At 38.1% G+C, this 13,980-nt stretch overlaps 1 protein-coding gene and 1 pseudogene across 2 annotated transcripts in view; one reads left to right on the forward strand and one right to left on the reverse strand.

The window, feature by feature from the left end:
* The first annotated feature begins 300 nt into the window (after window positions 1–300).
* UHRF1BP1 (UHRF1 binding protein 1) overlaps window positions 301–13,980 on the forward strand; it is a 60,791-nt gene continuing 47,111 nt past the window's right edge. Inside the window, exon 1 of one of the 2 annotated variants that reach the window (XM_023538535.1) lies at window positions 301–587. In XM_023538535.1, coding sequence (XP_023394303.1) covers window positions 544–587 — 44 coding nt within the window. In that variant the 5' untranslated portion in view covers window positions 301–543. The remainder of the gene's footprint in view (window positions 588–13,980) is intronic. The other variant, XM_011373498.2, reaches the window with a different exon arrangement.
* LOC111747506 lies at window positions 12,555–12,673 on the reverse strand (annotated as a pseudogene).

A 13,980-nucleotide genomic window follows, 5' to 3' on the forward strand; every position in this document is an offset into this window, starting at 1 on the left:
GATTCCTGTAGTAATTGGTGCTCAACAAATAATGAGTGAATGTGAGAAGGAAATGAATAAGTGGACCAGGAGCTACGTAATTATCTAGCGAATTCCTGCAAAATATTACAAACACGCCGCCCTTCCCCGATGCTTCAAAGCGATTTCCGGAGTGTGAACCTCTCGCAGAGCGACGGCGAAGTCTTCCAAGTTCCCCTCCTCAGAAAGCTGAGCGCGGGGCTGAGAGGAGGGACCGGAGCTCGCCCGGCCGCTGCCGCCGTGCGCGCCCCCGCCGCCGTGCGCTCCGCCCCTGACCACGCGCGCCTCAGGCCGCTGCGCGTCAGGCCGGCGGTGCGCTCTTCCCGCGTCGCTCTGGGCTGGCGGCCGCCGTGCCGCGCGGGTGGGTGGGATCGTGGCGGAGTTCCAAGGGCCCGGGCAGGGGCGAGAGAGCGCCATGGCGGCGGCATTTGGTCGCCGCGCTGCGGCGAGGTGAGGGGGCTGCCTTTTCACGGCTGAGGAGGCCACAACTGCCCTCCTGCCTTCCACGCAGGCCGCGGCTCCGGCATGGCCGGGATCATTAAGAAGCAGATCCTGAAGCACCTGTCCCGGTGAGAGCGCCAGCGCCGGCCGTCATCGGTCCCAGGGCCCTTCCTAACTCCCCTTCAACCCGCCTCCCGGACGCCGTGCTCATGGCTCGGCTTCCCTCTTCAGCCCGAGCCGGGACTCGTGGCGGCCCCCACCTCTACTCGAGCTGGCTAGCCTCCTCCCCGCTCCGCTGTCTCCAACTGTTGTCACCGCTGTTTTTCCCTCGCTCTGGGCCCTTGGGTACAGGGGCGCTCCCGCCCTTGCGCTGATGCTCCAGGCTGTCCTTCTACCCTAACGGCTTCCCTGGCCCTACCGACACTCAAAGATCTCCCGGTCGGCTGCCCCCTCCCTCAGTTCACACACCGCCAGTCTGGTCACCCCGACCTCCTCTGCACGTCTTCCGGGCCCTATGACCGTCCCTCCGAGTCCCCCGACCCCCAGGCCGGATTGCACCCTTTTCCCGCCCACCCCGCTGTTTCCTCTCTACTTTGGACCTGCTGACCCTCCCTCCACCCTTCTGCCCTCCTCGTTACTCGCCCCACCAAGCCCTCTGTGCCTCCTCTCCTTCCTCGGTTTGCTCCAAACTAGACCCTTTATCTCTGGCCCGTTCTAAATAACCCTCGAACCTAATTCTTTGTAACCCATTTTCCGCTCAGATTTCCACCTCTGACGCTGGTTTTCTTAGAAGCTCCCAGCTTGTCTTCATCGTCTGGCTGACCCTGTTGCATCACCCTTGACAAAGATGCCATCTCTGCACCCAGGGCCGTTCCATTGATCTCTCTCCCTCCTTTGCTCCTCTTTTTCTTAAACTAAATGGAGAAAGGTCATGAGAGTTGGGCATAAAGTTTTAACAACCTTCCCTTTAAGATATAAAAGTTTTTTGACAGCCTATGGAAAGAACAATGCCCACTTCTGCTTTGCAGCCATTTATTAAGCAGTGTTATGTTCGTAAGTAATTTGGGCAGAAAAGTGGTGGCAGGCACCACAGTTTGCAGGTGTAACTGGATGACTGCTGACCTCTGCGATTGCAGATTGTCAGAACTGGTGTCCACAAATATTGGAAGCTAGGCTTTCACTCTATTTCAGGCAGGAGTTGGTGGTGCTTTAATACATTTATCCTGCTTTGTATCTTATTTGAAGACTAATTCAAGCCTTGGACAGTTGGTGGTGGTTTTCAGGAGGTGGGAGTAGGGGTAGAAGCCAGTCAACATGGGTCATCCGTGCCTTGCACTAATGTATCTTTCCTGGCCTTCTCATTGTGTTGGTGTGTAGTATATGAGACACTGTATCTGCCACCATGTCCCCTTTTCTGATTGGTACTCGGACCTATTTACTATTACTTTGATTTTAGGCTTTAATAATAGATTCAGATACATCTTTTGGTTGACCACCACTTTATGAAAGTAAAAGCAGATTGGCTGCTGGAGCTGGAAGGTGCCTCTGGACCCTTTATAGTGTTAACTCCCTAATGTATTCTTTTTCAGATAGCAGTCATCTGGGTGTTCCATGACTTTGGTGGTTCTGTGTAAAGATTTAAATAAAAATAGGGCTAAAGACAGAAAATTTAAAGGAAAACAATTTGAGTGAACATAGAATCAGAAAATTTTAAGGTTTAGAGATGATCTAACCTAACACAGCATTGTGTTTAAGAGCCCAGGCCTTTTCTGGTTTACTTTATTCAACTGTAAAATAAGGATAATAGTATCTAATTTAAAGGGTTATTGTGAGAGTTACAGGAGTTAATATATGTAAGGAGTTAGCACAGTGCTTTGCACACAGTAAGTGCTTAGTAAAACATGAATTGTGGTTGATTTGGAGGCCACAACTTGTATGACAATTTGATATGTCATAGACTCCTCTAGAAAAATCCACATATGTGAACAGATAATTTTTTTATATAAGTTCTTGGTTGGAGGGGGGAGGGGGGCGCGGATTATGAATCCCTAAAGCACATGCCTGAATCCTGCAAGGCGTTCTGGAACTAGGTTAATAACCCCTAACTAGTTCAACCTCTCATTTTATGGCTGAGGAAACTAAAGCCTAGAGATGATAAATGACTTGCCCAAGTTGTAAGGTAAAGTATAGAGGAATAGAATCCAGCATCCTGACAGGTATACTTTCCCCTGTAGTACACACATTCTATGTACTTCATATCTCTGTGAAGATAGGATTTTTAAAGAAAATTTTAAACGTATATGCTGGCGCATTCAGTAAATCCTTAGTGAACAAAGTATTTCTTTTAGATGAAGTAGTAATAGGTTTGACAAAAAATTGGGAGAAATTTCTGATTTCCTCAGTGTTGAATGGTTGATGGGGGAGGAGGCATAGAAGTAGAGGGGAGAGGGAGGAGGGGGAAGGGAGATAAGAATACTTATTGTCACCTTCAGATAATTCCTAAATAATTATTTTGTGCATTTTCTAGTAATAGTCAAATCATATATGTATTTGTTTCTCTTCTTCTTTTTCTTGTATTGCTTCAGAATAAAGCACTTTTATTTACTTAACAAATTTTAATAATAATCAACTGTGCAAATAAGCACTTTATAAGTCTTAGGAAGATCTAATCATCACACTAACCCTATGAGGTAAATATTAGGCTCATTTTCTAGATGAAGAAATAAGGCACAGAGAGGTTAAATAACTTGCTCAAAATTATAACTAGTAAGTGATGAAACTGAGATTCAAATGCAGGCTCTGATTCTAGAACCGTGCCTTTTAATCACTCAGTTGCTATAATGGTTCTCATCTATTACTCGTTTCAAACAGAGCATACCCTGTCACCAGCACCCATGTGAAGAAACAGAATATTACCAGTACCCAAAAAGCTCTCTTGTGTTTTTTTCCATCATTACCTCTACCACAGGGTAACCACTGTTCTGATTTCTAGCAGTACAGTATTTTCTGTTTTTATATTTTATATGAATGGAATTACATAGTATGTATGCTTTTATGTCTGGCTTCTTTAGCTCAACATTATTTTTGTGAGATTAATCCCTATTGTTGCATCAAGCTGTAGACCCTCCATTTTCATTGCCGTATAGTATTGTATTTATTTATACATTTTACTGTTGATGGACATTTGGATAGTTTCTCAGTTTAGGGCTATGATAAATTGTGCTGCTAGGAACATTCTAGTATATATTCATTGGTGAACAAATGTACACATATCTGTCGGGGATATAATAAAAGCGGAATTTCTTGGTTGTAGAATATGCATATATTACATTTTAATAGATATTGCCAAACAGTTTTCCAAAATGGCTGTACCAGTTTATACTTCCACCAAAAGTGTATGGGAGTTCTGGTGGTTCTATATCCTTGCCAACGCTTGGTATTTTTCATCTTTTTCATTTTAGCCATTTGCGTGGATGTGTTCTGAAAAATATTTTTCTTTTGTCTGTGGTAAACCAGATGGCCACTTTATCTTTGCCTAATTTTTAAATTTTGGCTATTTGTAAATTTTAGTCAGAAGCACATGTCAGAACCTTGAAAACATTAGATCATTTTTGGAGAAATGTTCAAATTAGGCAGGTTTAGTGAAAATAATTAGGGTAATTTATAAACATTAGCCAATAAAATTTCTTAGAATGGATGTGATGCTTAGCTACCTGTCAAAATAACAAGCATGTACATTAAGAGAAAGAAGGGGCTGTTTCAGGAATTTAGGTTTTTGTTAAATATTTGGTCTTCAGGCTACCCTGGATATTAAATAGTTTCATTCTGTTCTGTAAGCTTACACCCCATTTTTACTAAAGAAACTAAAATTTGAATTTCATAGCTTTTGTGTTACAATCTTTACAGCTTTCCAAGGGTAAAATTGTTGCCTTGTGTCTTAAAAGTAGCATTTAAAAGCAATAAAAATTTCAAAGCGTATTATTAAATGTGTCTGACATGCAATAGCTTAATATAGCTCACAAATAATGAAATTGTCTGCTTTGAAAAATTGAGAGGCACATCAATAGCAGAAACAACCAGGACTTTGGATTCCAAAAGGTGGATGTTCATTTTGGCTCTGCCATTTGTAGCTGTGTATTCAACAAGTCTTTTAGCTTCTTGAAGCTTCCTCATATGTAAAATGGGGGATAGTACAACCAGCGTTGTTTTGAGGATTAGAAATAATGTGTAGAAGTGTCTGGTCCTGAAAAAGTATTTATTCCCTCCTGCTTTCTCAAAAGTATATTTATTAGACCAGGTGTGATACAGAGATAATTTTGCACATTTTCAGATTCTGTCTATAGATCAAGGCTAAAAGTATTAAGCCAGATTCTTCCAGGAGCAGCCTACTTCTGAAAGTTAAGCACTTTTGAAAGTATGTGAACTCTCCTTAATTCTGGAACATGGTGCAGTGGGTCCTCATTCTTTCCTGGGGGTATAGGGGCTGAAGAAGTATTTAATAAACAATGACTTACTATTTATCTTTACTTATTAAAATTTCTCAAGAGAGATCACTGTTAGTTTCTGGAGATAATGCTTTTCAGTATCTTCAAGGTTGTGCCTAACTTATCCAATGTCTAATTCTTTAGATATTTAGGATTAAGTTTCTTAACATTTAATACAGAGGTGGAGGTGAATGCTCTTTGTGTTAGTGCTTAAGGAGAGAAAGAAACAAGAGCTGTTCCTGTTCATCATTTTGTTTTTCATCTCAAGGCATACTATAAGGAGGAAACTTTGACCCCAGCATAGGCGAAATAGTTGAAATGCATACACTGAGTTGAGTCCTTAGAGGATTTACATATATAGATAGAATCTAAGAAGATAGCACAATCATATACTATATTCTTAGAGTGAAAAAAAGTTAAAGGTCATTTAGTTACTCTCACCAAATATAGAACCTGATTGAATAGTAATCTGTAAGTATAGCATTAACCATTGGGGAAAAAAACACAAAACTCATCACAGCTCAATTCTGTACATTTACTAGAGTGTGTTCTCCAGGACGGTAGGAATTATGTTCCTTGGCTGCTTAGAAAACCAGAGAGTTTGAGGATGCTTCGATTGGGTGGAGTGAGTGCAGGAGGTGTGTGGAGTGAGAGTGCTTGTTTAGAACTCAGGGAACCTTAGACCTGAGGAATGTGGGGGTGCGGGTGGGGGGCAGAAGGGCAAGGAAATCCAGTTTACCCAGTATCATTAAGGGACCTTTTATCTTTGTGCGATGAAGCAATACTTGCTACTGGTGCTGATTATAGATTCTAAGGACACTTTCCAGTATTTATAAACAGTAAAATCAAAGGGGAAAGAGGAAATCTAAAGTGTAAAAGTGGTACACAATCATGTATTATTAATTTAGGTTAAGGATGTGTAGTTTGTACCTACTTGCCACAAAAATCAGGACTTTTATCATAAAATATTTGTTTTATTTGCCCACAGCAATGGTTATTTTACATGTGTATTCCATCTTCATAGTGCATTGGTCATATGTAGCTTGGATGTCAGCTCATCATTTAAAAAATTAGAACATGGATGGTGAGAGGTCAGTGTGTTTAAGTTTCTGACTTGTGGAAGTGTTATATTCTCAAAATTTATTTTTAAGTTTGAAATTTGGAATGTGTGGTCCAGTAGAAATAGTGCTATAAATGTTGAATAGGTTCCCAAGTTAGCCCACAAAAGCCATAGTGGATTAATTATATATAATATAAGCTTAATAGATGGAGTTCTGTGTCTTGGTTGTTAGGGAATCATTTGAAGAAGGAGGGGAGATGAAGAAAAAGTTCCTTTTTTCCTATTCTTTGGAACTTTTAGATCATTGAGATTATTATATCTCTGCAAGGACTTTCTGGATTGTGATTGCGGGGTGTGACCAGAATTTAATGAGCCAGTTGGGAGCATCACACAAAGAAGCATTATCCTTGTCTTGTTGACTTTTGAGTGTTTGTTAGATGTTTGCATAGGTGAATTACCTGTTTACATTATATAAGCCTAGAATCGAACTCTGTTTTACATATAAACACAAAGTATTGCACAGCTTTAAACTATAGTGAATGTTCCAGGACTGCAGCTATCATGGGGGATGATTGTTATGAACTTTACCAAGGGTTTGTCACCATTTTAGAAAATGTAACTCTTGCCAGTGCCACTCCAGGAATTGAGTTTGTCATGTTGAAAACCACTGACTTAGACTAAATTCTGAAACAACTAGTGTTTGTTCTTGATACAAGCTCTTTTCTTTCCTTTATGTCTCTTTCACTTCCTAAGGTCCCTCTTGTGTACCCTATTTTGCTGATTCAGCCCTCTGCTACCATACCCCTGCCCCCCAACCAGGCCTGCATGCTCTGTTTCTCTTACTTCACCAAAATGCCCAGTTCTTTAGGATATATGATTTCAACTAAGTCGAAGCGGAAAAGTAGAGAGTATATTTTGGAGCAGGAATGCTGTTCTGATTAGACCAACTCTAATTCAGAATATATCCTATGTGGTCACTTCCTCTAAGCTATTCTTCCTTTCATAGTTTCTAAACCCACAGATATTCTGGAAGTTCCCAGTTTGTTTTTGATTTTCTGATGTGATTTTTGTTGCAGTGGCAGTGGGGATAGAGCAGGGGTCTGGACAGCAGATAGTGGTATGTGTGAGTCATTTGAAAGTTGGAGGATTCCAATATGTAGTAAATCTAGAAAAGGATGGGCTAAAGTTCATTCAGCCTGCCTCTAATTGTCTGGTCTAGTGCTTTCTCAGGCCTAGCTGAAAACATGTATTTCCCTTTTAAAAGAGAAGTCTGTTTCCCTTCCTCCTTTCCTTCCTTGCTTTCTTCCTTGCTTTCTTCTTTCCTCTTTTCCTCCTTCCTTCCCCTTTTCTTTTTGCAATCTATGTTTTTTAACCTATCTGAAAGAAGGGGCTGCAGTTGAGGCACACATTTCATTTGAGAAAATGTCTTAACAGAGGTTAATATGAAATTAGAGGCTTGGCAGTGCATTATAGGAAATATCCTTTTGCTGAACCTTGGCAGAACCCTGTCCCCCTTCCTTTCATGTGGAATTGGCTGTGGCTCCTTAGTTCTCTGAGCCCGTAAGAGAGGTTCCTCAGTCTCTTTAAGGAAGGTTTGCTACAAGAAAGTTGAATATTCAGCTGCAGGTAGTGTCCTAGCCTTCCCTTCAGTTAGCCCCAGGCCCTCAGCTGCCTTTGAGGACTATTTCTGAGACCGCTTATTCACTAATTCTTTCAGCAAACGTTCGTTGACCACCTGCATTGTATGCCAAGCACTAGGAACTCAAAGACAAATGAGACAGGATTCCAGTCCAGAGACTTAACTATCTATAGGGGAAAACAGGCCTGTAAACAGTAAGCAGAGTGAAACATAAAGAAGTATCTGAGGATCGTGAGGGGCACAGATAGTCAGAGGCAGAAAGGTGATGCCAGGCAGAGGGAGCTGCATGAACAGTAGTACTAATTGGAGAAGTAGCAAGGTGCATTTACAAGACTGTATATGAGTCTGTGATACTGGAATGTTGGGTTCGAGAGTGAAGCACAGCTAAAAACGATTTTGGAAAGATAGGCTGGATCATAGAAACCTGTGTATTGTGCCAAGGCATCTGGATGTAAGGCTTGGTTTGTTCTCTGTTGCCATTGACCTGGGCCTTAGGCAACTGGAAATTTCTAAACATCTATACCTTTCTTGGCTTTGTTAAAAGTCAGAGAGATGGTGTAGTATAGTTAAGACTGCAAGTTCTTGAGCTAGACCACTTGATTTTAAACCCTAGTTTGCTAGCAATGTGACTTTAGACGACTTATAGTTACCTCTAATGGGAAGGGTTTGCCTTCTACCTCTGCTTCACATAGAAATTTATTTTTTTGTGACACTCTTAAACCTGGTTTAACATGTCTGGTTAATCAGACATATTACTGTTGGTTTGTAATGTGTGAGAGAATGTGAATGGATTGTTTGACATACCCTTTAGTTCATTCCACCTATTGGCAATTATTATTTATTTGTCTTATATTATTATCAGTAAACACTAATTGAGTATTCTTATCCTAGACTTTGTGCTGGACGCAGATCTAAATGACTATGAGGAGCTCATAGTCTTCCTTAGGGATAGAGATCTTCATTTTAAACTCTTTGTATCCTCCATAGCTACTTTATATGGTATAAACCAAGTAAGCCAGTTGAGTGTGCTGCTGTCTTAGGTATTTGTTCATTGAATGATCTCTGCAGGGGAAACTACTCAAGGTCTTACAGGGCTTCTCTCTTACCATCAGATGTAAATGACCTCATTTTGAGCAGTCTTACATCTTAAAATAACCATACATATTGGTCAAAATTAGGGCCTGTTCTACTAAAAAATTAAGGACAGCATTTTGTATGGTATGATTTTCCTTTTTCCTCAGTTTATTCCTTGGGCGATTTTCAAAGTTCAGATAATCTGTGTGCTACACTTTTCTAAATAATTTTTTGAGGCTATATCACAAAGAAATATCTGTTCTTATTCAAAAATGAGTAACCAACAGTGCCTGTTAATGGAACAGGCTTGCCCCTTCTAAGCATTAGCAAGTACATTTTTACTTTGGTTAATCCAAGGGCCTGTATCTAAGTTTTAAAATTAGAAATGTAATATTCAAATTTTATTAATTTCTACTCTGGATATGTTTGGCAGTTAAGACATGGAAGTAAAGGATTAAGAGAAATATCTTAGGATAACAACAAACATTTCTAACAAAGTGAAACATGTCAAGACTTGGATTATGAGGTGTAATATCTTGAAGACCAGTGTAGGGGCAAGAATCTGAGACCTAATCACTATGGGAACTCAATGGTTGAAGAATTAAGACAGGGCAGAGGGCAGCTATTTCTGAGTTACAGTTGATGAGGAGCCCCTACTACCTTAGTCCTAATTCTAGAATTATTAATAAAAGGGTATGTAGGTAAGACATTGGATAAAAAATTGCAGCCATAATTGCAGGTGGTGGTCAAATATATAATAGTCAATTAGATGAGTCCATAGGTAACATGCTTATATGCCTGGACCCTTGCTAGTGGACCAGATTGCAAATATTGAGTTCTAGAAGAAGACTGGCTCAAACCACACCAGGTAAAAGACTTCAGCTAAACAGGCAAGGCTCCATGTGTAGAGGAGGGAATTAGAATGTTCATCAGGGCTGCTGTTGAGAATTAAGGAAAGAGAACCTCTCTAGAACCTCCTTTGTTCTATCAGCTAGCTTAGTATTGACATGGGGAGTAGGGTAAAATGGGAGTGCCTCAAGTCATGGACTACATAGCTACCATGGGTATGGGGGAATTAGTGTAACTGGTTACAGTTTGTGAGAATATAAATCAGTCTATGGAGGAAAATTTGGAAATATCTATCAAAATGTAAAAATTTATAATTCCACTTACGAATTCTTCCTACAGAAGGAATCAAAGTGAGAAAAACCTATAAGACTAATTAATGATAGCAATATAAAAGAGAAATCAGCAGGAACTTTATTAAATAAATTATAGTGCATTCATACTGAGGTGTAGTTTGTAGATAACTCTAATTATTAAAAAGCATTAAAATTTTAACAGTATAAAATGCCCAATATATTGTTCTTTGAAGATGAAAGCAAGTTTTAGAAGAGTATATGGGATAATTCTACTTTATATATCTATCTAGATATTTAATTCTATGTAGTAGAAACTGTCATTTTCTGTTTAGACCTTTTTAAATGGTTTTAATTTTTTATGTTAAGCACTTCGGCAGACTAAATGTATGACTTATCCATCAGTCATGCTGCCCAGAGAGGCACATTTGTGCACATCTGGTTATATATATTTTTGGTAACTCATATCATTGTTGCCTCTTGGGGAAGATATAATACCAATGAGAAAAGGGTTTTATTTCTATTAATAGAGGAGTATCTTATATTTAACTAACCCTTCCTCAGATAATAATTATGAATTCTGGACAACAAATGAAAACAACTTCTTGAAGACATTGGAAGGTGACCAAACCAGGCAGAAACTGATGGGGAGCTTGAAAGATGGGAATTATATTGGGTAAGATTCTCATTTATACAGCTTTTGCCTGAGGATACTCCCCAGTTTGCATGGTGGGTAGTGGCTAGAATTTAAGCAAAAATCCAGTCTTACTAGCTTGGGGAATCAGAGAATGGAGTTCAGGGCTACAAAAGGGGCTAGAAAATGAGAGGAGAACTCTCAGAAAGGAGGGAGCAATAGAAAGGGGAGCCTGAAATCCACTTTTATGCAAATACTTGACATGCATCGGTGAAGACTCCATGGAGCCTAGAAAAAAACAATAGAAATCTGAAAGAGTTGAGCTGAGATTCAGCTGCTGTCTGCTGTAGAGGAGACAGAGTTTGGAGAATGAATCCAACCAAGTAATTGTCCAGTAGAACAGAATTCACTTTTCAGCTGATGAATGGATAAACAAAATGTAGTATATCCATACAGTGGAATATTTGTGACCATAAAAAGGAATGAAATGGTGATTCATGCTGTAACATGAATAAACCTTGAAAACATGCTAAGTGAAAGAAGTCAGATGCAAAAGACTACATTGATAGATTGGATTTATATTAAATGTCCAGAACATGCAAAACTGTAGAGACAGAAAATAAAATAATGGTTGCCTAAGGTTTAGGGGATGATAGCAGAAGGGTATAGATTTTTTTTGGAAGTGGATAATGAAAATGTTCTAAAAGTAATTAAGCTTAAGATTGCACAACTCAATATATTAAAAACCAATGAATTGTACACTTTGGATGTATGTATTGTGTGTGAATTATATTTCAGTAGAGTTGTTAGAGAGAGAGAAGGGTGAAAATTTTCAAGTTTTGTGAAAAACAGATTTATAGAATCTAAGAAGCACAGTGAATCTTAGGATAGATAAAAAGAAAACCATCCCAGGCACATCACAGTCATATTGCTGAAAACTAAAGATAAAGAGAAAAACTTGAAAGCAGCTAGAGAAAAATGACTCATAAAGGAAAATGATGATATAAATTAGTGGCTGAATTCTCATCAATAACAACAGAGGCCAGAAGACAGTGAGATGATATCTATAAAATGCTGAAAGAATTTCTCAACCTAGAATTCCATTTCTAGCTAAAATGTCCTTTAAAAATGGAAGGTGAAGTAAAGACATTTTTAGACAAATGAAAACTGAAAGAACTAGCTGTACTACAATAGATACCGAAGGAAGTTCTTCAGAGTGAGATGACACCAGATGAAGACTTAGATCTACAGGAAAGAATGAAAAAAGCTGGGAATGTACATATAAAAGACTATATTTTTTCTTCTCAATTTCTTTAAAAGTTATCTTGTTTAACACTATTTTATTGATCTATAACATATGTAGATGTAATATATATGACAACATTAGCCCAAAAGATGAAGGGCAATAAATGAACTATATTGTTGCAAGGTTCTTACATTTTTATGTGAAGTAGTGCAATATTAAATAACTCTACAAGTAGATCATGATAAGTTATGATTCCATATTGTATCCCTAGAGCAGTCTCAGTCTCTCTCTTTCCCACGCATACACGAAGAGGTGTAGCTGAAAAGCCCATGAGATAATTATAGTGAAATACTAAAAGTATTAGGTTAACCTAAAAAGAAGGAAGAAAGGAGGAAGAGAAGAACAAAAACGAGATGAAACAAAAAGAATGCTAAACTGAAATCCAACCATTATCAAAAATTACATTAAATATGAGCAGATTAAATGCCCCAATTTAAAGGCAGAGATTATCAGATGATATAAAAGGGATAGACATAAATAGATTGCAAGTGAAAGAATGAAGAAAGGTACATACGAACAGTAACACAAGAAAGCTGGAAGGGCTATATTATCACCAGATAAAATAGACCTCAAGACAAGGATTATTACTAGAGATAAAAAGGAATGTTTTATAGTAAAAGGATCAAATCATCAGAAAGATAAGAATCATAAATGTGTATGAGCCTAATAAAAGCGTTTCAATATACCTGAAATAAAACCATACAATTAAAAGGAGAAAAAGGCAAATCCACAATCATAGTTGGAAATCTTTTTTTTTAATGCCTACAACACCTGGTATTCCTAGGTGGTCTTCCATCCAAGTACTAACCAGGCCCGACCCTGCTTAGCTTCCAATATCAGAAGAGATCGGGCATGTTCAGGGTGGCATGACCATAGACCATAGTTGGGAAATTTTAATACTACTCCTGCATTAGTTGATAGAACAACTTCAAAATATCCATAAAAATATAGAACATCTGAATAACATCATGTATCACCTTGCCTGACATTTATAGAGCACTACACATAACTGCAGAATACACATTTTTTTCAAGTGCTCAGGGAGTGTTTACCAAGATAGACCATATGTTAAACTATAAATTGTCTCAATAAATAAAAATGTTTAAAAACTTACGTAATATATTCCTTGACAACAATAGAATTAAATTAGAAATCAATAAGATAACTAGAAAAGCCCCACCCCCCCAAATTTGGAATATCTAAAATACATTTCTAAATAACTCATAGTCAAAGAAATAAAATAAGCTAGAAAGTATTTCTAGTTGACAAGACTGAACTTATCAAACTGAGATATAGCAAATAAACTAAAAGGGAAATTTATAGCTTTATGTGTTTATATTAGAAAAAAGTTTAAAAATTGATGATTAAAGTTTTCAATTTAAGAAGTTAATAAAGGTGAGCAAAATGAACCCAAGTAAGTAGAAGAAAGGAAAAATAAAGAGTAAAAATCAGTGAAATTGAAAACAGGACAAACTAGAGAAAATTAATAAAGCCAAAAGTTTTTTTAAGATCAATATAATTAACATTTAGCAAGACTGATCAAGAAAAAAGATACTATCAATGATGAAAGGGGATACAGATAGATCATACAGATGTTAAAAAGACATTAAGGGATATTATTAATATCTTTTGTCAATAAATTTGATAACGTAGATGAAATGCACAAAATTATTTCAGAAACATAACTTACCAGAACTGACAAAATGAAATAGAATATCTGAGTTGTCAAAACCTTTTTCACAAAGAAAACTCCAGGCCCTGATAGTCTCTCCCTAACCCCCGGCTTTATTGAAATATAATAGACAATTTTAGTTGCACGTATATACATTATACACTTCAATAAGTTTTTTAAAATTATAGTTGGTATATGGTATAGTTGTATAGCATAGTGATTGGAGATCTATTTAACTCATAAAGTGATCACCCTACTAAATTTAATACCCTTCTTCCCCTTTACATATTTATTACAACATTATTAACTACTTTCCTTGTGTTACACTTTGTAGCTCCATGTCTATTTTGTGATTATCCATTTGTACTTCTTAATCCCTTTTCCCTTTTTTGCCATCCCCCTCAACTTCCCCCCATCTGGTAGCCCTCAAAATATTCTCTGTATCTATGAGTTTATTTCTACTTTTGTTGTTGTTTATTTTGTTCTTTAGATTCCACATGTATTATTTCATGT

The sequence above is a fragment of the Pteropus vampyrus genome, unplaced genomic scaffold, assembly GCF_000151845.1.
Source record: "Pteropus vampyrus isolate Shadow unplaced genomic scaffold, Pvam_2.0 Scaffold225, whole genome shotgun sequence".
NCBI classification, from domain to species: domain Eukaryota; kingdom Metazoa; phylum Chordata; class Mammalia; order Chiroptera; family Pteropodidae; genus Pteropus; species Pteropus vampyrus.